Raw genomic sequence first — 21,181 nt, 5'->3', positions numbered from 1 at the left:
TTGACTTGTGGTAGACTGATATTTTTTGTTATTATTTAGTAAAGTTCTATGATGGAGAGAGAAGAGAATCTGTAGATCTTTTGCACCCTAACAATACAATGAATAGAATTTCTCTTTTAGATTTCACCTTGTTCTTTCTCAAAAGCTATTCCTTTAAAATGCTTCATCAAGTACACATTTGATTAGGGGTGTATTTCTTAATATATCTGACAATGGTCTCACAGCTCTAACACACATTTCACACGTTAGCAGTGCTGGGTCCCCCAGACCACACCCTTATCAAACCCTTGTTCCTTATTCAGACTGGTTCTTCCCCGAATGGCTTCTTCAATAATCTCTTCTGCCACCAGGTCACTTTAGTCTCCATGGGAACCAGGATGGGAGAAAGTTATGGCATCATCGTTGTAGGAAGGGGAGAATGACACCCCCACTCTGCAAGGGATAGATCGATGACCGTCTTGGGGTCACTGCTGCTTTTGAAGTGAAATACTTTAAACATAATGCAAATTCCACTAACTGGATCACGGTGTTCACATATGAACATATTCACACGTTCATAAGATTTGCAAATCTTGTACCGTATGTGGAATTGTGTTATAGAAAAAAATAAAGCATTTTATCATCTTAAGTTCCTTGTACACGCCGTAAAATTCTGTTTAGTCATATACTGTATGATCCAATAGTTTCAATGTTTGTTAACCTGCTTCAAAGAGTACAATGCTTTTATGCAAAGGTTTATTGAAAAATAAAACATATGGTTCCTTCATTTTTCACTGCTGATAATATAGTTCCAGTATGACCTTAGAGCATCAAACCACAACACAACAACTAAACAAACTGTAACATATAAACAATATACATTATTGGGAATAAAATAATAAGGGAATAAAGCCTTGTATATGTCTTTTTATCATAATCCAGTTCCAGCTGTGCAACTCATTAGTACAGTTAACAATGCAATTCAATCAAGCAATTTCTTTTTGAACGACAACAGTCACTCAGGGGTCCTGTGAGTGGCGCTCTGCAAGAAATTATTTATTTGTAGATTAAACAACAGGGTTCGTATTTCTGGGGAAATCGAGCACTAGGTCATTCCTCCACTTATTTGTATTTGAAACTCTCTTCCTAAAGCTAGAAAATGAATGGTTTGCCAGTATGTACAGTACCAATATGATGTTTTAATGGGGCAGTACGGTGGTTAACACCTCATCTGGGCCCTGGGTTCGATTCTGGGCCAGGTGTGCCTCCTATGAGGAGCCTGCACATGGCTCTCTGTGTCCTTCTGGGCTTTTACTAGATGGGTGCTGCAGTTTCCTCCCATCTGGCCAGGGTCGCTGTGTGTCTAGAAGTGCCTTGCAGTGGGCTTGCAGGGGTCTCTCCTTGTATCATACGCCCCAGGACAGGCTCCTGGGGGCTGCTGCTCTTACCAGGAGTACAATCGCCTGGCTCTCTAAGAGTACCCACCCCACAAGCGTTTTGTAAGTTTATTCCATCAAGTGGTACAAAACTAAGCAGCTCACAAATTCTAAGACCTGTTATTTAAAGATGCTACATGCTTTATTAGCGTATAGAACCATTCCTGCAATAAAGCAAACACAAATGAAACATAGTTCAAAAAATGATATGCTGTCTTCTCTCAGTTGTATATTAATATACTGTATAATGTATGATAAAAGTTACTGTATAAAATGACTATTAGTGTTCGCATATATAAAGTGATATCTGCAAGGAACGTCAAAATCAAAAAAATATTTCAATACAGGGTTAGTGTTGAGGAGAGCAAGAGGGCTTTGCTGAGTTGCCTGGCTTTTGGAAAGTTGAATTTCTGATGCTGTGGACAATGAGACTATCTGAGAAACCCTTAAAAATCCACTAAAGCTGCCTGTTCTGCATTTTCCTTTTCCTCGGGACTATGCTTTCTCTTTCAGTGTCGCCATGAATCTCCTGGCCTTCGCGTCTGGAAACTCTCCATGATGTGTAGGACAGAATGTACTGTAGAATTGTCACGATATTAGTTCCCCTTCCTTAAGGGTGCTCCAGCCCTATCACTCAAGACTTTATTCTATGCACCTGCTCCCTATTCCCAGCCCACCTTAAAAGCCAGGCGCTGACGCTCTTCCGGGCTCTACATCTGATTTCCGTATCATGCGAGTCCGGGACCTGGAAGCGTCCCGTCCCCCGTCCCCCGTCCCCCGTCCCCCGGTTCCGACCCGGCCTTCGTGGTTTTAACTTCGTGTTTTGATGGATCTCGTGTTTTTGGATATTCCCTAAGGACTTCTCTTTTGGATTGTTCGCCTCGGCCACGCCTCCCCCGTGCACCAGCGCACCTTGGACACGCCCCCTGTCTTCAGCCCCGTATTCCTGCATGACGTTTCCCCAGTGTTTCCCCACTTCGTCGGACTGTGTCGTCCGCATAGAGTCCGGAAAGAACTGTTCGTTACAAGAATAACACAGAAAGTCTCTTTAAGCTTTAATATTACTCTGTGAGCAAGTCAACCACCTAATTTTCACTTTTCCCTTCTTCGTTAATCAGCCAGTCAAGGTCTTTCTCAAAGTCGTCTTCATATTCTTCCTGCGTTATGTTACCAAATTCATCCTTTTCATTCATTCTTCTAATCAAGGAAATTTATTTCAGGTGAAAAGAAGAAAAAATATATTAGGCTCTAGAACTCAGGGATGCAGAATTCTGCCAGCAGGTCCAAGGAGTATCTAACATGACAGAATGTGTTTCAGATTAGCGCAGATGTTAGAAATATCCCTGTCTTCTGTAGCTGCAAAATCCCTTTTATTCCTTTATGAAATATATGTGCATTATGATTTCCAACGCGTACAAGCTCTTTAGTACAGATCTACTACATTCCATATCCAAACATCTTCTCTTAAACAGAATGAAATGTGACTGTGAATATTAATAATCAAGTTTAGGAAATTACCCTTAAGTCAATATATACAGTGGGTTTTTTTCAAATCGCTCTAATGATTTTCTATTTTATTAATAAATTATTAACATTTCTAGCACATTTAGAATAAAATAAGTTTAGGTCCACCTACCACAAAATTATGAATTCTACCCTTAAAATAAATAAGGAACATTCCTGAGTAAAAAAGTAGGAATTTCTCTTTATTGTTATAAAACTTAATTTATACAAATTCAGTATTGTTTTTGATAAAATATTTAACAAAACAGCTCTCCAATGGTAAATTTTAGCATCTGTTTTTTAGTTTGATCATCATATGAAATCTTGCACTACTTATTTTTTATATGGCTTATATTTATTTATTGTTCAGAAATAGGGTTAATTATTTAAAATTAAAATAAAAAACTCCTGTGGAAGACTCCATATTTAGCCTCATGTGATGACGCAATCCTCTTACATGTCAGGTTAATCACAGGCAGCACTAAGTATCCCAGAACTTCCTGCCCTGAAAGTAAATTTCCAAATGCTAATAGTCACAACCCTTTCAGAAAAGCACACAAGCAACAGTTTAACTAGGATGCACATATACTATAAGTGAATCAAGCAAAACTGCTTGTTCATTGCAAAATAACTATAAAAAATGGCCCAATCTTCTTCCATAGTCACAGCAGAAGGAAAACCACAAAGGAAATAAAAAACATAAGAAATATTACAAACACGAAGAGGTCACTTTATCTGTTTAACCTGATCGGTAGTTAGTAGCTAATCCTTTCAATGACCAATGACCCATTTTCTGATAGAAGCCAGTGTTTTGGCTTAGAGGACACACAGTACTGTAGCTGTGTAGCTTGTTCCATATTCTCACAAGTCTTTTTGTAAAGAACTGCTTTTTATTCACATGTTGTAATGAACATCCACAGAGTCTCAAAGACAGTCTTTACAAATACTACTTCGTGGGCTCATTTAAGACTATATAGGTGACTTCGACATTCGAATTAATGCCAAAATATTAATGTTGCCTGTGCTACATTGCCTGCGGCACCCACTTTAATGTCGGCGTAGTGTGTAATAATATAATTCCTTAGCTGTTCCTTTCCAGTCTTTGTAAATAGAAATAAAAACAGACCCATGTGATTGCATCAACAGTATAAACGCTTATTACAATAAACAACTGCCGTCAAGCATAGTCTAGTTACAGTAACTTGCTTAAACATTAATAACGCTGCTTAGATACATTTCTCTTCGTGCTTAAAATAAAAGTAACCGGTGCACTACAGTGTTAGGCAGGTTTGTCGCTTTGATAGACACCGCTCTGTGAGGCGTCTAGTGCGCCTGTGCGCTCTCCCGCGTGTTTAAATCACCATGACAACAGCGGGGAAGACCTGGTGTCACAGCGAGCGAGCAAGCAGAGATTAGACAAGACAGTATATCGGATCACACACAGGCCACCTGATGGAAGAGACAGGAAACAAACCGTACGTAATTCTAGATGCATTTATACCCTGAACTTCACTGGAAGAAAAAAAAAACCCGACTTGAAACCCCAAAACAAGAAACCTGGTGAGCTGCTACTGTATATACTGTACTGTTACAAGTTGATTTAAATATCTGAGTGTCGTTGTGGGGTATGGATGGAGATTAGTTTTAGTCCCCTTCTGAGCTACGACTGCCCAAAGACTTTTGATAGTTTACCAGGTCACACAAAATTGTTAATTACTCTGTATCGGATATGTAATGCTTTAACCTTTAAGCTTTTAAGTTTTATGGGTTTTTGTTTTCGTGGTTTAATGCGTCCTGTCAGCGACGTGATCTGAACATACCTTTTATTCCTTCGTAGATTGCATACTTAGGATAACGCTTTGCGCTGATAAGGTTGAAACTTTATTAATATAACAGCGCCCAGACGTTATATTTAGTCGACTTGCAGTTGTATATTTTGTGTTAATGAATCTGTGTAGGTATTGAAGCAAATGCCGTCGGTCTTTTCCCTCTAACATTCAATGCATCTTGCATTTGATGCAAAGTAGAGTAAAGTATGGCCACTGATATTAGCTAGATAGTTATTTATTGTTTTTAAGGAAGCTCTTATCCCTAATGCTTTTTTTTTTCTTCAGGAAAATAGAAGTAAAGCTACTCGTGGTCTGCCAGACAGTCAACAATAATGTTTTGGCACTAATTCACATGTCAAAGGCACCTACACAGTCTTAAGTCAGTACACGGAGTGGCATTTGTAAGGACCTGGAACACAGATTAGAAACTTAGGTTTCTATTGTCATAGAAGAGACATGTCATATCTCCCAGCCCTTAGTTTGGTGGCTGTAGCATTGAACTGTGCAGAATTACAGTGTAGTGGCCCTCAGCACTCCCCAGCGAACCCGCTCAGTGATAATGGATGGGCAAATTTGGAAAGCAGTGAAAGCATTATTCCTCACCTCATAGAGTACAAGAGAAGGGGATATTATACATCTGAAAATGGAATATCTGTAACTTAAGCCACAATATAGGATCAAAATTTCACTTTTCATTTTTTTCTTTTATTCTTTAATGGTGTTTATTTTGCCTTTGAATTCTCTTCTGCCACCCAGAGGTGACTGTCATTTTGTGTATCTGTGTGACATTTTATTGAGCAGCTTTTCGACATCTTTTTTTTTCCCCAATTCAAAGGTGTGATGATGTTTTGGTTGTGCTGCATTCTTTTTTAGCATCAGAAGGATGATTAAGAGAATCCCTTATGACATCCTGTTTTATATCAGCTGGTTGCAAACAGTAAGCCCCATTAAAAGTAAAGTGTAACAACAAACACTCTTTTGACTCCATGTTTTTTTGGGCTTTATCATATTATATGCAAAACAGCTTAAGTTTGTAGTATGACTTCTCAGCATTATTTCTTTTAAAGCTTGAGACTGAAACTGTATTGTCTGTGACTGTGCTCTTTGGTAAAACCTGTGAGAAACTTTCTTTCTGTAATGTCTCTTCTGAGATATCAAGTTTACAGTGTGGTATCATATTTTAAGTTTCTGTTATTCCAATTGGGGAAAGTGCATCCATTTTCTTCCAGTTCCTAATAACCCAGCCTCAGTGTTAACCTTTGATAAAGAAATGTATCATGTTTTTAAAACACTGCCAGTGACCAATACATTTTGGAAATGTGTTGACATAACGTTAAAACTGTTCGAGGCAATGTGTTTCAGCAGTTCCTAGTACTGGGCGTATCTAGGAACTGCACAAATGAAAAGTAACAGTACAAGTGCAGACATGCATTCATAGGCCACTGTATTGTTTGGTGTTTGCCATCAGGCCTCAGCAACAGGCTTGTTTGTAAAAAGCAGTCAAATGTCAGGTGGCAAAGGCTCGCTCGTCTGAAGAGTCTGTGCACATCTCATGCACACTGATTATGTGAGCAAGCAAATTAAAGTTTTAATGCACCCAGCAACCAAGTTTAAATACTGTACATCCAAGGTTGGATGTTAATTACCTGTTGCTATAGTGCTTGGTTTTACTTTTAAAGGGAGCCTTGGTAATTAGCCTGCGATATTTTTTAAAATCTCAGATTTATTCTGACATCAATCTTAGGATACAGTAACTTACTCAGCATGAACTACTAACCCTAAATGACACGTAAACAGGCGCTGCAAAATGCTGAAATATTGAAGGACACACAAGTGAATATTAAAGTTCCTGCTGCTGAGACAGTAAAGCCAGCAGGACTAGTGGAAACAAGGTATTATAGTCCAAGTGAAGTGTGATCACACTTCAAGTTCTCTATATTCTGATTTGCCTAGGTTCTAATTTAAGTCTTTCATTTCCAGGTGTAAGGTACTGTGTAGCCTATAGATAGCATATAATAGATAATGGATGTAGAAAACTTTGCAACTTTGTTGCTGTTGATACTAGTGTTGTTTGCTGATAGCATGATTCATCATGTTGGCCACAAGAGTGTTACTCAGAATAACAAAACAATATTCACACAATACACATACATCCAGGTCTCTGGTGATCAGACGTCCTTTGTGGCTTGAAGATATTCTTGCACTAATCAAGGTGTGACCTTCAGGCATACACTTGTTCCTCCAACAGGGTGCTCTCTAATGAAGGTAGTTGTGGCAACATTTCTGTTTCTGTTTTTATCTCCTCTTACAGCTGAATTAGCTCAGTTTATTCATCAGGCATGAGCTTTATGAGACTCTGTGGATGTTCATTAGACCATGAGAACAAGAGGCAGTTTTTTACAAAACGTTCTGTGAGAATATGGAACAAGCTACACAGCAACAGTTTTTACAAAACGTTTTGTAAAAACCTGCCTCTTATTCTCATGTTCTAATGAACATCCACAGTCTCATAAAGCTCACGCCTGATGAATAAACTGAGCTAATACCCTCTAAGCCAATACACTGGCTTTTATCAGAAAATGGGTGATTATATGAAAATACCAGGTTAAACAGATAAAGTGACCTCTTCTTGTTTGTAATATTTCTTCTTTTTTATTTCCTTGTAGTTTTCCTTCTGCTGTGAGTATGGAAGAAGAGTGGACTATTTTTTATAGTTTTTTTGCAATGAACAAGCAGTTTTGCTTGATTCACTTATAGTATATGTGCATCCTAGTTAAACTGTTGCTTGTGTGCTTTTCTGAAAGGGTTGTGACTATTAGCATTTGGAAATTTACTATCAAGGCAGGAAGTACCGGGATACTTAGTGCTGCCTGTGATTAACCTGACATGTAAGATGATTAAGTGATCACATGAGGTTAGATATGGAGTCTTTCACAGGAGTTCTTTTGTATTAATGAACTGTATTTCTGAACAATCATTAAATATAAGCCAGATAAAAAAATAAGTAATACAAGATTTGATGTCTTGATTATACTGAATGACTGATGTTAAAATTTGCTATTTGAAAACTATTTTGTCAGATAGGTTATTCAAAATAATACTGAATTTGTATAAATTATGGTTTATGACAAAACAGATAATTTCCTACATTTTATTTATTAAATGTACTTACTTTTACTTATTTTAAAGTTAGAATTAATCATTTAACAGTAGGTGGACCTAAACTTATTTTATTCTTAATGTGCTGGGATGTTAATAATTTATTTAAAAAATAAAAAATCATTACAGCTCACTTTGAAAAGAACATACTGTATATATTCAGTTAAGGCCCCATTTCCTAAACTTGATTATTAATATTCACAGTCACATTTCATTCTGTTTAAGAGAAGATGTTTGGATATGGAATGTAGTAGATCTGTACTAAAGAGCTTGTACGCGTTGGGAATCATAATGCACATATATTTCATAAAGGAATAAAAGGGATTTTGCAGCTACAGAAGACAGGGATATTTCTAACATCTGCGCTAATCTGAAACACGTTCTGTCATGTTAGATACTCCTTGGACCTGCTTGCACTATGACTACGGAATTCTGCATCCCTGATTTTTAGAGCCTAATATATTTTTCTTCTTCTTTCCCATTGAAGGAAATTTCCTTGATTAGAAGAATGAATGAAAAGGACGAATTTGGTAACAGAACGCAGGAAGAATATGAAGACGACTTTGAGAAAGACCTTGACTGGCTGATTAACGAAGAAGGGAAAAGTGAAAATGAGGTGGCTGACTTGCTCACAGAGTAATATTAAAGCTACAAAAGCTTTTCTGTATTTTATTGCTTCTCGTGTCACCAGAAATGTACTGTATTGAAGCAAAGGCGGTCAGTAGTTCTGGATGGTTGATATGGTGTTTTTTGTCATAAAATCAGATCAAATGTTTCAAAAGCCGTGACTGAAATACAGCTTTCCGCCACAGAAGCCTCACTGCTTCATAAATGAGTTGTGTTTTCTGTTTTTTCTGTCCTGCACCCTTACATTGACCCTGCAATAGACATATTTAAGTGTGCAACACAAAAGAATGAAAGGGAATTAGAACACAGAAAGTCATTTTTATCTACTGTCAGTCATTTCTAAATCGTCTTTTCCTGCTTTTGTCAGGACCCAGAAGGTGAGAATGACATTGAAGCACAAATTGACAAAGAACTGGAAGAAGAAGAGGAGAAAACAAGGGGAGAGTTGCCGGAAATCAAAAGTCTAAATCCTGCAGAACCCGACCCCGGAGGGGCTGCGGATGGAAACGGTGACCTCGGTGGAGGAGGAAGCCCACCTTCTCCGGCGGAGCCCTCAGAAGGCTTGTCAGACACAGACAGCGAGGGCTCCCACCAGCGGCTCAGGCCGGAAGAAGGAGTGGACGAGGAAGAGCTGGACGAAGAGGCCAAGAAGTACATCATGGAGAAGATCCAGCAGGCCAACCGGCAGCTGGAGGACGAGGAGCCCGCGGACGAGACCCGGGAGCGCAGGCTCAAGTTCAAAGACAAGCTGGTGGACCTCGTGGTCCCGCCTGCCGATTACGAGGCAGGCAGAGACGGGGAGGGAGACGTCTCGGGGCCGATGTCCAGGCTGCAGATCTCGGAGAAGAGAGGCGGGGCCCGGGGCAGCCCCCGGGAGGGCAAGGTGCTGGTGGAAAAGGACGGGAAGTTCGACCTGGTGAGCCTGCGCGAGGTCGAGAGCCAGGGCCTGCTGCCCCCGCTGCCGTGTGCGAGCGGGGAGCCCGTCGGGGGCTGGCAGACGTCCCCCCGGCCCCACTCGGGCCACGGCGAGCCCTGCCCCGCTCACGGCTGGGCCGGCGGCTCCTCCCCCGAAGCCGGCCACGTCCCCAAGCCCCCCCCCGTCCCCAGGGCCCGCCCCAACTCCGCCGGCCACGCGCAGGGGAGGACGAGGAAGAGGACGGCGACCCGCAGGGCGCAGTCCGCCAGTAACCCCCCCGGGCACACCACCTACACCCTCTCTCCTGAACAGAAGGAGCTGCGGCTGAAGCTTGAGCAGCGGAGGGAGAGGCTCAGGAGAGAGGTGGGGCTCTTACACTCGCTTCTGTCTCACGCTTGGTCAGGTTCTTCATACTGATGTTTGTGTGCATTGTCAGCTGGAGCCTGGGTTCCCTGGGTTTCCTCTTCCTCTGTTCATTTTCAATGGAAATCTGTTCTGAACGAGTTCAGACGTAGCTGTAGATCTAGGAGAAATCCAAAGATTGTTCACTATAATCATAGGGATCCCTTGAGTCAATGTGGCACCATGCTTGATTGCTGAACTATTGATTCTTGCAGTCCGACCACACTGTTGCATCCGCCATGAAAGTGAGAGTTTATGTCGCTTTCCCCCCGGAGCTGTTTTAACTGTGAGGTATTGGCACTAATTTCGGGTGCGGGGGGGAGGTTATTTCTTTTGGATCTTATTTTAAGGAGGAAGCCAAGAAACGGGAGGAGGAGGAGCAGAAGAGGCAAGAGAACGAGTTGGCCTTCCGGGCCTGGCTGATGCAAAAGAAGGAGCAGCTCCAGGAGCAGAGGCGAATCGTCAGGGCTAAAGAGATGGAAAGAATGAACAACAGGGTAAACTGAAACGCCTCCCGAAGAAACCCAAAACCGCCTCTGTTCTTTCCGTGCGCGTGGTCGTGAGTATAAGGTGTCAGACTGCTGAGGCCTGTCTGCAACCACTCAGACCTGCACATTTCCATTCACTAGTGAAGGGAGAGGAATGCTGCTGTATTAGTGCTACTGAATTATTCAACTACAAGCTGGAGATTTCATTCATTTTTGGACAATAAATCCAATCATCTCACCCGGACGTGGAGTTTTGTTTTCAATTTAAAACTAATTCCAAGTTTTGTTTTTAAATAACATTCTAATCCTGTCTAACTTACAGTTTGTAAAATGAGGCACATCGTCTAGTGTAAGTCTCACTTTCTCATCCTCTCCTTGCAATTTAATGGTCCGGTACAACGATCATTCTGCTTTGGCTGTATATTATGTATGCAATTGCAAAACTCTTTTGAGTTTTTCAAAAAAGCACCCAGAAATCCAACTGTATTATTATTGTTAGAAGCAAAGAGAAATTGTCAAGTGAAGGAGACACATATGATGAGAGCACAATAATATGGAGAGTAATCATCAAAGATGAACACTCCGATATCCTGATTAAGACCTCACGATGTCCCATGAATGGAGTAGAATTTGATCGAATTGTTTGATCTTTGAATCTTACCCCTCATTGGAAATGGCTACTTGGCTCTTATGCTCAATACAAGGGACTGGCAGAATGAAGAGCCCTTTGCAGCTGCCTCCATCAGTCGTGTCAGAAATGAAAAAAAAAAAGAAAAATGAAAGATGTGGGGTAACACAGCTGGTCTCTGCCCTGAGAAAGAGGGATGGCAAAGAAAGTCTTTCACTCCTGAGCTCGTCTGCGACACAAGGAGGGACTGTCCAAGAAGCCATCAGCTTCCTTTTATGTTACGTAAATAATAATTGTTATCATCAGGTGCCTCACACATCCTTTGAATAGCATTTTCTACAAGTCATTTAAAGCCTTTGCAATTTAATTAATAGGATAACCAAATCAGGTTCTAACCTGATTGGCCACTGGAAATTTCAACAACCAGAAACAAAAATAAAAATGGAGCTCCGAGCTCTAATGGCTGTATTTCGTTTCACTCCACAGCCAGAACACCCTGATCCTCAGGAGGCGTTCAAGCTGTGGCTGAAGAGGAAGCATGCGCAGCAGTTGAGAGAGAGGCAGATGGAAGAAATGAAAAGACTGGAAGAAGAAAGCACTTACTATATACATGACAGGGAGGAATGTGAAAGAGCCTTTAAACTGTAAGATCTCTTTTGAAACATGATTCCCCAAGTACTGTAGCAGCTATGAGGCACTGGGCCTCCTGTCACACTTAATTCTAGTTCCTAATGAATTATTTAGTTCAGCTTCAGCTTTTATTTTACTCCCTTGTCATGAGCCCAGTCTGTCATAAACCCAGTTTATGCTGCCAGTGAATGCAGTCTGATATATACGCCTGGTTTATCCTATTTCACCATTAAACCGTACAATTTACCTAGGACGATAAGCTCCTACATGCACGCACCACCTCACAAATGGCTGCATAATCCACTCACAGAGTAGCAATTTGCACCGTTAAATTTTCTAGAGAATTTCCAGATGAAGCCTGTGAGGAAACCATACGGACAGAATATTTTAACATTTCTTTCTTTTCGTGAGCTTTTGAACAGTCTGTCAGGGAATCCTATCGTATAGATGATCACAGTATGTAGTATATTGGATCTCAAAGCCTTACCTATTTCCCCAAAAATCCAACCCAGGATTAGTTTAACAGAATCAGGAACTGTGCTGCTTAAGATATTTATAAAGACTGCTATTTAAGAGCATGACCTGCCTCATTAATATGCAAACTACGTGCTGCCTTTACAATATAATGGATATAATTCATTCACAAACAGAATATGCCACTCGGTGGTCTGGCTTGTTTTTTTTGTGGATTAGCGTGGGCCCAGACTATCTCCCTTTTTAATTCTGGGACAGGTGGCTGAAGAGGAAGAGGGCAGAGAAGCGCACAGAGAGGCTGGCTGCCAGGGAACGCTCGCGCCGGCTGGTGATGGAGGCCAGGCGAGCTCAGCGCAAGCAGGACCTGCTGTGCACAATCAGCGAGGCCAAGTCCTCCCGCTTCATGGACAACTACGGCTACCGCTTCTGACCTGCTCCCGCGGGCCGCCCGCACCCAGCCGGAAGGCTCATGCCTGGTGCCGGACGACGGAGGCCGAGGACGAAGGTGAGGAGCTACATGACATCCTCTCCCGCTGGCCCCTATATTTTGTTTTCGTCCAGGATTGAAAAAAAAAATGAATCGACTAAAGCTGAGGGTATTATGATGATCAATTTGGATCATTGGACAAATCCTGATCATTCGAGCATCCAGAAGAGTGGATTAGGTGAAGAATGAAGTGACATTTTACAATACTTAGCAAATAGTCTGACCTTCATACTTTTTTTTTTACCCCATCAAGACATTCCTGTGGACAGAAGTTGCACAGAAGCTAAAAAAGATACATGAAAATGTATTTTATATAGTACAATAATGTAATGAGCAGCAGTACTTATGTAATTATTGCAGTGTATTGTATTTCTTAATTTTGATATATTTTGATGCTGAAACATCTAGATGTTAAAAAAGGCATTTACCTTTTCATATTAAAGGGGCATTGCCGACTCATTAGAAGTGGAGTTTTCCTAGGAATAAAATAAGTTTGTATTAAAGCCAAGCATACATTACATTTCAAACTTGTTCTTACAGCAGCAGCAGTGTGACCAAAAAAAGGGGACTTTAACATTTAAAGATTAAAAACAATTCAGCATGCTTCCAAGTCGCATCCTTTATTAATCCTCTCATCACACTTCTACTCTTCCCCACTTCTACTTTTCTTAGCAAGTATGATGGGACCCACTTCACCTACTACTAAATAATAATAATAATAATAATTGCTTACAATTATATAGCGCTTTTTCTGGACACTCCACTCAAAGCGCTTTACAGGTAATGGGGATCCCCTCCACCACCACCAATGTGCAGCATCCACCTGGATGATGCGACGGCAGCCATAGTGCGCCAGAACGCTCACCACACATCAGCTATCAGTGGGGAGGAGAGCAGAGTAATGAAGCCAATTCACAGAGGGGGATTGTTAGGAGGCCATGATTGATAACAGCCGATGGGGAAATTTGGCCAGGATGCCGGGGTTACACCCCTACTCTTTTCGAGAAACACCCTGGGATTTTTAATGACCACAGAGAGTCAGGACCTCGGTTTTACGTCTCATCCGAAGGACAGCGCCTGTTTACAGTATAGTGTCCCCGTCACTACACTGGGGCATTAGGACCCACATGGACCGCAGGGTGAGCGCCCCCTGCTGGCCCCACTAACACCTCTTCCAGCAGCAACCTTAGTTTTTCCCAGGAGGTCTCCCATCCAGGTACTGACCAGGCTCACACCTGCTTAGCTTCTGTGGGTTGCCAGTTGTGAGTTGCAGGGTGATATGGCTGCTGGCTAAAGTGAATCACTTACCTGGGAGATGTATGACCTCCATATTACCTGAAGCCACATTACACGTTAGATAATATGAAGAAACGTGGAATTTTTTGTTCCATAGAATCAAGGAGAAACATTAGGTAGGACACACCATGCAAGACCAGAGTCAAATCTAGCAGGAAAACCATTGTTAACACCATTTTTGCAAAGAGTGGTTTGGGATTTTTAAATGGCCAAGTAGGCAGGAGCTCAATTTAATGTGTCCTCTAAAGCACAGCAGAGTTCCTGGCCACCACACTGGGGCTTTAGATATTCTGGGCCAGAGGAAAGACTGCCACCTGTTGTTCCATTAACACCTCTTTCTGCAACAATAAGGTTTACGAAGATGGGAGAACTTCACGGTAATGATCAGCCCCAGTCTTGCTTAGCTTCCAAGATCTGAGGAGATCAGTCTAGATCAGAGAGCAGGCTAGAAGGTGGTAAACATTGTTGCCAAAATACGTTATCGTTACGTTATTAGTTTCACATTCAATACACTCAAGGTTAGCCGTTTACGTAACCTGTGATTAGCTCTGCAAACAAATCTGTAAACAAAACAGATTGTGGTGGAAAAAAAGAAAGTGCCATCTTTTATCAGACAAGTGTTTATTGTGTAGCTTCCCAGAGTTATAAAAGTTGTATACACAATCTTTTTATTCTAAAAAAATAAATTACATTAAACCCCAATTCCTCACACACTGATATTACAGTACTGTCACAGTGTGATGACCACACTGATAAGTTAACACTATGCTGCCATAGTGGTGGAAACAGTAAAACAATTCTTAATTTATTGCACTTAACACTTATTTGTAACAGATGAAAAAAAGACCTCTCTTCAAAGTATACCTGTGCTTAATACCGCACTCCTTAAATTGTTCCGATAATCTTTTGTCAAATTGATGTTACTTTTTCTTTTCTGTCCCCAAAAAAGTCCACATCACTTTCAAAACTTGACAGAAAAGCAAGTTTCCACAACTAGCATGACTGTAACCTCATTATTTCACTTACATTATGCAGAATTTGGAATTTAACCCAAAAAGTACTCAAAACCCCTCCAATTCTGAAACCCATATTTAAGCCTTTTTGAAATTAAGACCATTATAAACCTTTGAGTTATTGGAAATATTGCCAACACTGTCTAATGCAGATGGAAAACTCCACCTTTTTTCTAAACTGAAAACAAAAACAATCTAAAGACAGGCAAAGACCGAATAGCTGAAAATGTTTCTGCAGTCATTACAGTTGAAAGAATATTACACTGGCGCTGTGGTTGTAGGAACAGCCTGAAAACATCAAATACACTCATGTTACTGAACTACCCATAATTTCAAAGCACACCAAGACGAAACTGAATTTGCTGTACAAATTTTCAACAAGACATGTAGCACAGTTCTTTCTAACCCAATCTCAGAAATAATTACATATCCATCCGGTTTCTGTTAACTGCATTCATTACTGATGAGTAGCGGTAAAGAGAAGCCCAACCTGGCAGGCCCAGGGTACAAGACAGGACTACACCCCAGCCTGTCATCATACACGTGCACAGGAGATGCCAAGGAGCCTGTGCAAGTGTATCTCTGGATTGCTATACAGAAGGTACGCTAATCCAGAACAGAACCATGAATCCAAAAGCACTGAGGTATCCACACTAATAATGCCGTTCCATGTTAGCCACAACCCTAGTCTAGAAGTAGCAATCCACGGACAGTGGATGGATGGAAAATAGCTTTAAAAAAATTATTTCAGAGAATAAAAAAAACACAGCGGCTTTAATGCATTATTCATCTCCTATTACCTTGAATTTTATTATCTCGACCCTTGAATTTTCTGGTGAAGGCATTTACAATACATATTTCAGATCTTGGCAATTATGCTATTGTGTGCCCTCTTTAGAAGTGTACTGATCGGTATCGTCAAAGTGCACACACAAATAATCTCCACTTCAGAGCACTATAAGCTCGCCGCTGCAGCGATTGCAACAGTTGAAGGTGATGTTCTCATAGCGGGTGTACGGATGAAACCTTCCAATACTTTTCTTGTTAGAGAGGAAAGACGTGGGCGAAGTTTCAGGAACTGATTTACTACTGCAGGTATCTTCAGGACATGAAATGGGATCCAAATGTCTCAGTACCTGAACAGAAAAAAAAGTTTTGCGGACATTAAAATACATCCCAAATATACCACCTTAAATATAAATCCTTAAAAATCATTCTACAGAAAAACAACCAAGATGCCAAGTCACTGGTTCCACTGAATTAGTATCTTGGGCTTATACTTTCATTAAACACAACAAAAATATATATCCAGGTGTAAAGTCTATAACTTATGAACGAGGAATCCAGACTCCACAGCATTAAAATTGTTTGAAAAAGACCAGTGTGTTAGTAAGATTTTTTCGATATTGCAACGCTGCTTAAACAGTTAAGGATTCTGTGATTTCCACATACTCCTGCTTTTTGTGTTACATTCCATGAATAAATCTCAACCAGAAATAAAAATGTAGTTTACATCATGAAAAGCAACCTACCTTTTCTGCCATTTTTTCAGCTGGAGTGTGACAAATGTCTGCAGCTTGAGAGCTCTTCTGCATATTGCTGGTACCTACATTTCCCAGAAGGTGGGAGTTGACAGCCTTAGCTAGCTTGTGGTTAGCTGCTGCCAGCTCTCCGGTGCTGAGGGGCTGTGCGCTTGGGTAATAAGTCTGCTGTCTGCCCCACTGCAGGGAAACCAGGAGCTGCTCCAGAGACCTGGCAATTTCAGCACAGCAATTAGATAACTACATACAGTGAAAGATAAAAAAGGACCCTACAATGTGTAGTACAAAACATTTTTAAGGGCTGGAAAAAGAACTAGAAGCCAAAGAATATTTGGACAAATTTCTAATGGAGACAATTTGATCAGCAAAACATGCAAGGAAAGGCTATTAGACAAAACGACCATTTCTGTGATTTTATACTGATCACATTCTACCTACGCTGGCAAAATAACAACCTAATTTTTTTAAAAAATTGGCAAAAAGCCAATGAAAACATATCAATATTCCTTTTTTAGCTTTTTAGACTTGAACATCTCAATGAACTTGTGTGAGACACCCATAGACATGAATGTCCTTACTTAAGGACAACCCTCCCATCTGCTCAGGGTATAGCCCAGGTGACCACCACCACTAAATCAGAGGGGGTGTGGTATACTAGTAAATGCTATGCTGAGTATTAGGTGCTGGCGTTACCTGTGAGTCTGCAGCATGTCCCGAGAGAACTCCTCCCTCTCACCGAGGAGGTCCTGAATGGCACCCTGCGCTTCCCTGATCTGACGTTGCAGAGCTGCCCTGGTATTGGTCAGCTCGTCTGCCATCACTCTGAAGAACAAACCACACAGGCCACGCTCAGCTCAGGCAGTGTCAAGACATCATCACCTTCACTCACATCCCTTCCTGAAGTCTGTAACCCTTTCAGATTCCAAGTCACTACTGCACACCAAAATGCTTCAGGTAACAACTTATCAAGAGAATTTCCTACTCTGACAGTAGCCTCTTTTCCAGGTGTTTGGGAAAACTAGATAAAAAGCAATTGCATTTTACGTAAGAAATGCTAGAACGGTTAAAAAGCCAAATAATTTAACCTTTTTTTAATCCAAGTAAATAATTGTTAAAAAAATAGAAATTCATACTAGAATATGCAAACCACACAATACTCTGAAAATCCACAAATAAAAATGTACACACATTATGGTCACCACATTGTAACCACTAGAATAAGTCCAGAGAAGACAATACAATTCTAGGGTTAAAAGTACTGTACATTCTACACTGACAAGCTAATTATTCAATATCCACCTAGGCACTGACAAAGTGATCCCACTGAGCTCCATCAGACCCAGCAGACAGACACAGAAAACAAAAGAAAACTTTGTGGAAGTGTTTAAACAGGAGGTACTTATTTAAGCAAATGTTAACTACTAAGTATGCAATGAACCATAAAATGATATCCTCTTGTTCGTAACCTCTCTTAAGTTATACATTTTACAACCTTTAAAAATAACTGCAAGAAAAAAAAAACAAGCCAATTATATCAAGGTCCTGAACTCCACAATGTTGACCATTGTTTCAAGGTTTTAGATTTCCTTATTCATCCCTACCTGTAGTGCAAACAAAAAGAGCATGTCAAGCAAATCTTTGCTGTTTTTTCTGATGAAGGTCAATCTATGTGCTATTGTCTGTTTCAAAACATGGAAGATTAATTATTCAAATGAAGTTAACCTTTAAATTAGCACGTTAATCACAAAATAATGAGACGTTAATTTAAGAAAACAATCTGAAGGAGTAAAGAGAAGATCCAAACTATCCACAAAGAGCTTCATCACACACGGGCCTTGGAATTGAACACTAGGACCAACCTGCTAGCAAGGAACTTGCTCCTCCAGACGTCACACTGTATGGTCATCCGCTCCAGCTGCTCCGCGGTCTGGGAGAGGTTTCGCCCCAGAGCCTCGTTCTCCAGGATGAGATGGTTCTTCTCCCGGGCCAGACGCTCAAACTGGTACTGCAGATCATCTCCCACCGAGGCCACCAGCAGCTTCTTCAGCTCCCGGTTCACCTGCAGCACATGGCCATTCCTCACTCTGTGCTTGCGTGACCAGATGACAAGAGGGCGTGTGGCACAGGAGCGGGGAGCCGCCTACGCACTAACCTCCTCGCGTGGGATGGACGTTACAACTTGCGGAAGTGTGCCACCATAAGGAATCCTCCAGAAACCCATTCATTGTATTTTTGTCTTCTTGTCAGAAAAACCATTTAATCCTGCAAGGACTCATTCTGAGTGTGTGGACACTGCATCGGACTACCACCATGAGGCCTGGGCAACACCTGCACAACATCACTGCAGACAGGCAGCTATCATGCATCTCATGACACAGAAGCACCACAGGAAGACGCCCAGAGGGTACATGGGAAGTGTAGTTCACGTCGGAAGTGCTGCTGCCCTACCTATACCCACCAATTCTCTGAATCTAGTTCTCCGGGGCTCTCACCTCCGTCTGAACCCTCAGCTGGTTTGAAAGGCCCTCCTTGTCCTGCAGCAGCCTCCTCTCCGAGTTCTGCAGCTTGTCCAGGGCAGCTCTCCAGTCCTGGGCCTCCTTCCGCGGCTCCACGGAGGCTTCAGGCTGGAACAGCGGCTCCCCCTTCAGGCTGCCGGCACCCGACTCCACCAGCTTGGAGGCCTTGCCGGGCACGCAGTGGGAGATGGCCGCTCTGGGCACCACGATGCGGACAGCCTCCAGCTCGGCGCAGGACTCCCAGTTGACCTTGCCGAGGTGAAGCACGCCGGGGCTGTGTGGCGGGGTGGACTTGCTGCGCGGGCTGAGCTGCAGAGAGCTGATTTTGGCAGACAGCTCCGTGTTGATCTCCGGGGCGGCCGGAGGCTCATCTGTTTCCATGCCATCCCCGGGCCCACGGACAGGCACCGCAGCCGGAGCTGTAGGGAATAAGGATGCCATCCGGCAACTCAGTTTAGGGTTTATGTCGTCTCGGGAAGCCGGAATGTGTCCGCTGCTGGTGTGGAATGAAACACACTGACTGCCAACTCTACCGCTCGCGTGGGTGATGTGTATACAACATGCAATATAAAATGAAACCAGCACAGAAACATGCATTCCACAGAAAGCAGCATATGTTCGTATGTTATTCTATCAAGCAGGACTGTCACGCCATAGTAAAGAGTGTGGAATATCATCAAACAAATGATGAGAATCAATTCATTATTAGACGTTTAGGTTTTTAAAAACAATTCACAGAGTAACCCATGAAAAACAACAAAGGGGGTTTGGATGACTTACGAGAAACGTGACTAAAGAAAATTACCCACCTTTTACCACCATGACTGTTGTCATACTGGGTACTAAAGATAGGAGGCTGCTACCCTGCTTTCACCTTCAATCCTGCAAAGTACAAAACAGCAGATGAGTATAACTAAGAACAATATAAAACTACAAGATCAAATGCATCAGGACACCACATCAGCTCTCTAGATTCCCAGTAATTTCCATCTGCAATTTCGTTTGCTTTATAACATTTTGTTTCAGCACAGAGAGGTTCAACTGCACCAATACCGATTCAAATGAACTCAGTTTAGCAGAAGAGGAGATGATTTAACATCATGTGTTAATCGTTTACAGCATACCACAAAAAAAGGCTAGATTTTTCTTTAATGATTAGTAAGGCAGGAATTCTGGATCTGTGAATAACAAATTTGACATATTTGTGTACAGCATTTTAAAGAAAGTGAATGGAAAGGGCAAATTGTTAAATTATAATAATTGCTTACACTTATATAGCGCTTTTCTGGACACTTCACTCAAAGCGCTTTACAGGTAATGGGGATCCCCTCCACCACCACCACCAATTAAAGACAATCTAATGTCAATTGTACCGCCCAGAAAGCTGGGAATAGTGGCAATAATAGGGTCAGGTTCAGGCCTGAACGTAGCAGTGTAACTTTGCAACTATTTCCAGTTCCTACCTCCAGATAGGTTGCACGAGTCGAAAAAATGAGCAGGGCTTTAAGATTACAACTCCACTGATATACTTAAAGCATTGCGACACTGCACAAACAAATCAAGATATCTAAAGCCTCTGTAAACAAATTCGAAGACAAACATACGGAGAAAACCACCAGTTTATTTAGACAAACATTAAAATTTAAAAATCAGACATCAATCATTGCTCGTAAACGTTTATTTCTATAAAATAAACGAAAAAAACTATATAACCAAAAAATATATAAATATATAGGTTCTCCAAATTAATCCAAACCAATATATCTTCAACACCCAACTGTGTCTAACCAGGGCTTTTTTATCTTAATTGAGAGATGTGCGCTTCGCTACTTACAAATATTCCCACTTATAAGAGAGAATAAACGTTTTAGAAAAAACACAAGTATGGAATAAGACTCACAGAAACACATGTATAAAAAGGAAAGATGTATATTTGTTTAACAAACTAACAGACCCACAAAGGCGAAAACTACAACAAAACAATCCCTTCTCTTTCGAAGACAAAACAAGCTGATACCGTACATCTGTTTACTTGAAATTAACTAGTCTCTTCGCAACACTGCATATAAACAAACAACACAGGAATCAAAAATAACACTGTCCATATGGAAACTGAATGACCGTACCCACCAAACTCTCACTCGGACACGTCGGCCATTTTTCGCGTGTCGTGGAACACAAACCCTGGCACCCAGAAAAGGAAATCCCCCCGGCCAAGATCGACCAATCAGAAACGACAATACATACTATGTCACCG

General features: G+C 41.4%; 2 protein-coding genes across 5 annotated transcripts; one reads left to right on the top strand and one right to left on the bottom strand.

The window, feature by feature from the left end:
- The first annotated feature begins 4,290 nt into the window (after nucleotides 1-4,290).
- Nucleotides 4,291-13,066, top strand: ccdc181 (coiled-coil domain containing 181). Of its 3 annotated transcripts, none has more exons than XM_015364293.2 (6): nucleotides 4,291-4,393; nucleotides 8,394-8,522; nucleotides 8,901-9,812; nucleotides 10,175-10,348; nucleotides 11,454-11,611; nucleotides 12,330-13,066. In XM_015364293.2, the coding sequence occupies exons 2-6, from the start codon at nucleotides 8,415-8,417 to the stop codon at nucleotides 12,499-12,501; spliced, it is 1,524 nt and encodes a 507-aa protein (XP_015219779.2). In that variant the 5' UTR covers nucleotides 4,291-4,393; nucleotides 8,394-8,414; the 3' UTR covers nucleotides 12,502-13,066. The 3 variants fall into 3 exon arrangements, with proteins under 3 accessions (XP_015219779.2, XP_006639375.2, XP_015219778.2); XM_006639312.3 differs by having other exon boundaries at nucleotides 4,291-4,478; nucleotides 10,202-10,348; XM_015364292.2 differs by having other exon boundaries at nucleotides 4,291-4,478.
- Nucleotides 13,067-14,458: 1,392 nt separating this feature from the next.
- blzf1 (basic leucine zipper nuclear factor 1) lies at nucleotides 14,459-21,138 on the bottom strand. Of its 2 annotated transcripts, none has more exons than XM_006639311.3 (7): nucleotides 21,055-21,138; nucleotides 19,734-19,806; nucleotides 18,901-19,343; nucleotides 18,268-18,467; nucleotides 17,102-17,230; nucleotides 16,400-16,619; nucleotides 14,459-16,003 (listed from the first exon to the last, which is right to left on the bottom strand). In XM_006639311.3, exons 2-7 carry the CDS (start codon nucleotides 19,756-19,758, stop codon nucleotides 15,815-15,817), a joined length of 1,206 nt encoding a protein of 401 aa, XP_006639374.3. In that variant the 5' UTR covers nucleotides 19,759-19,806; nucleotides 21,055-21,138; the 3' UTR covers nucleotides 14,459-15,814. The 2 variants fall into 2 exon arrangements, with proteins under 2 accessions (XP_006639374.3, XP_015219781.2); XM_015364295.2 differs by having other exon boundaries at nucleotides 21,051-21,102.
- Nucleotides 21,139-21,181: the final 43 nt, after the last annotated feature.

The sequence above is a fragment of the Lepisosteus oculatus genome, chromosome 15, assembly GCF_040954835.1.
Source record: "Lepisosteus oculatus isolate fLepOcu1 chromosome 15, fLepOcu1.hap2, whole genome shotgun sequence".
In the NCBI taxonomy this organism is placed as follows: domain Eukaryota; kingdom Metazoa; phylum Chordata; class Actinopteri; order Semionotiformes; family Lepisosteidae; genus Lepisosteus; species Lepisosteus oculatus.
This window is presented reverse-complemented; position numbering and strand designations above follow the sequence as displayed.

What these genes read in the sequence shown, in the direction of transcription:
- ccdc181 (XM_015364293.2), top strand. Translation starts at nt 8,415, where the DNA reads ATGAATGAAAAGGACGAATTTGGTAACAGAACGCAGGAAGAATATGAA. An exon ending in GGGAGAGGCTCAGGAGAGAG is followed by an intron (nt 9,813 to 10,174) that starts GTGGGGCTCTTA and finishes TGCGGGGGGGAG; the next exon opens with GTTATTTCTTTTGGATCTTA. An exon ending in TGGAAAGAATGAACAACAGG is followed by an intron (nt 10,349 to 11,453) that starts GTAAACTGAAAC and finishes TTCACTCCACAG; the next exon opens with CCAGAACACCCTGATCCTCA.
- blzf1 (XM_006639311.3), bottom strand. Translation starts at nt 19,758, where the DNA reads ATGACAACAGTCATGGTGGTAAAAG. An exon ending in AGCTGAGGGTTCAGACGGAG is followed by an intron (nt 18,468 to 18,900) that starts GTGAGAGCCCCG and finishes CATGTGCTGCAG; the next exon opens with GTGAACCGGGAGCTGAAGAA. An exon ending in CTGAAAAAATGGCAGAAAAG is followed by an intron (nt 16,004 to 16,399) that starts GTAGGTTGCTTT and finishes TTTTCTGTTCAG; the next exon opens with GTACTGAGACATTTGGATCC.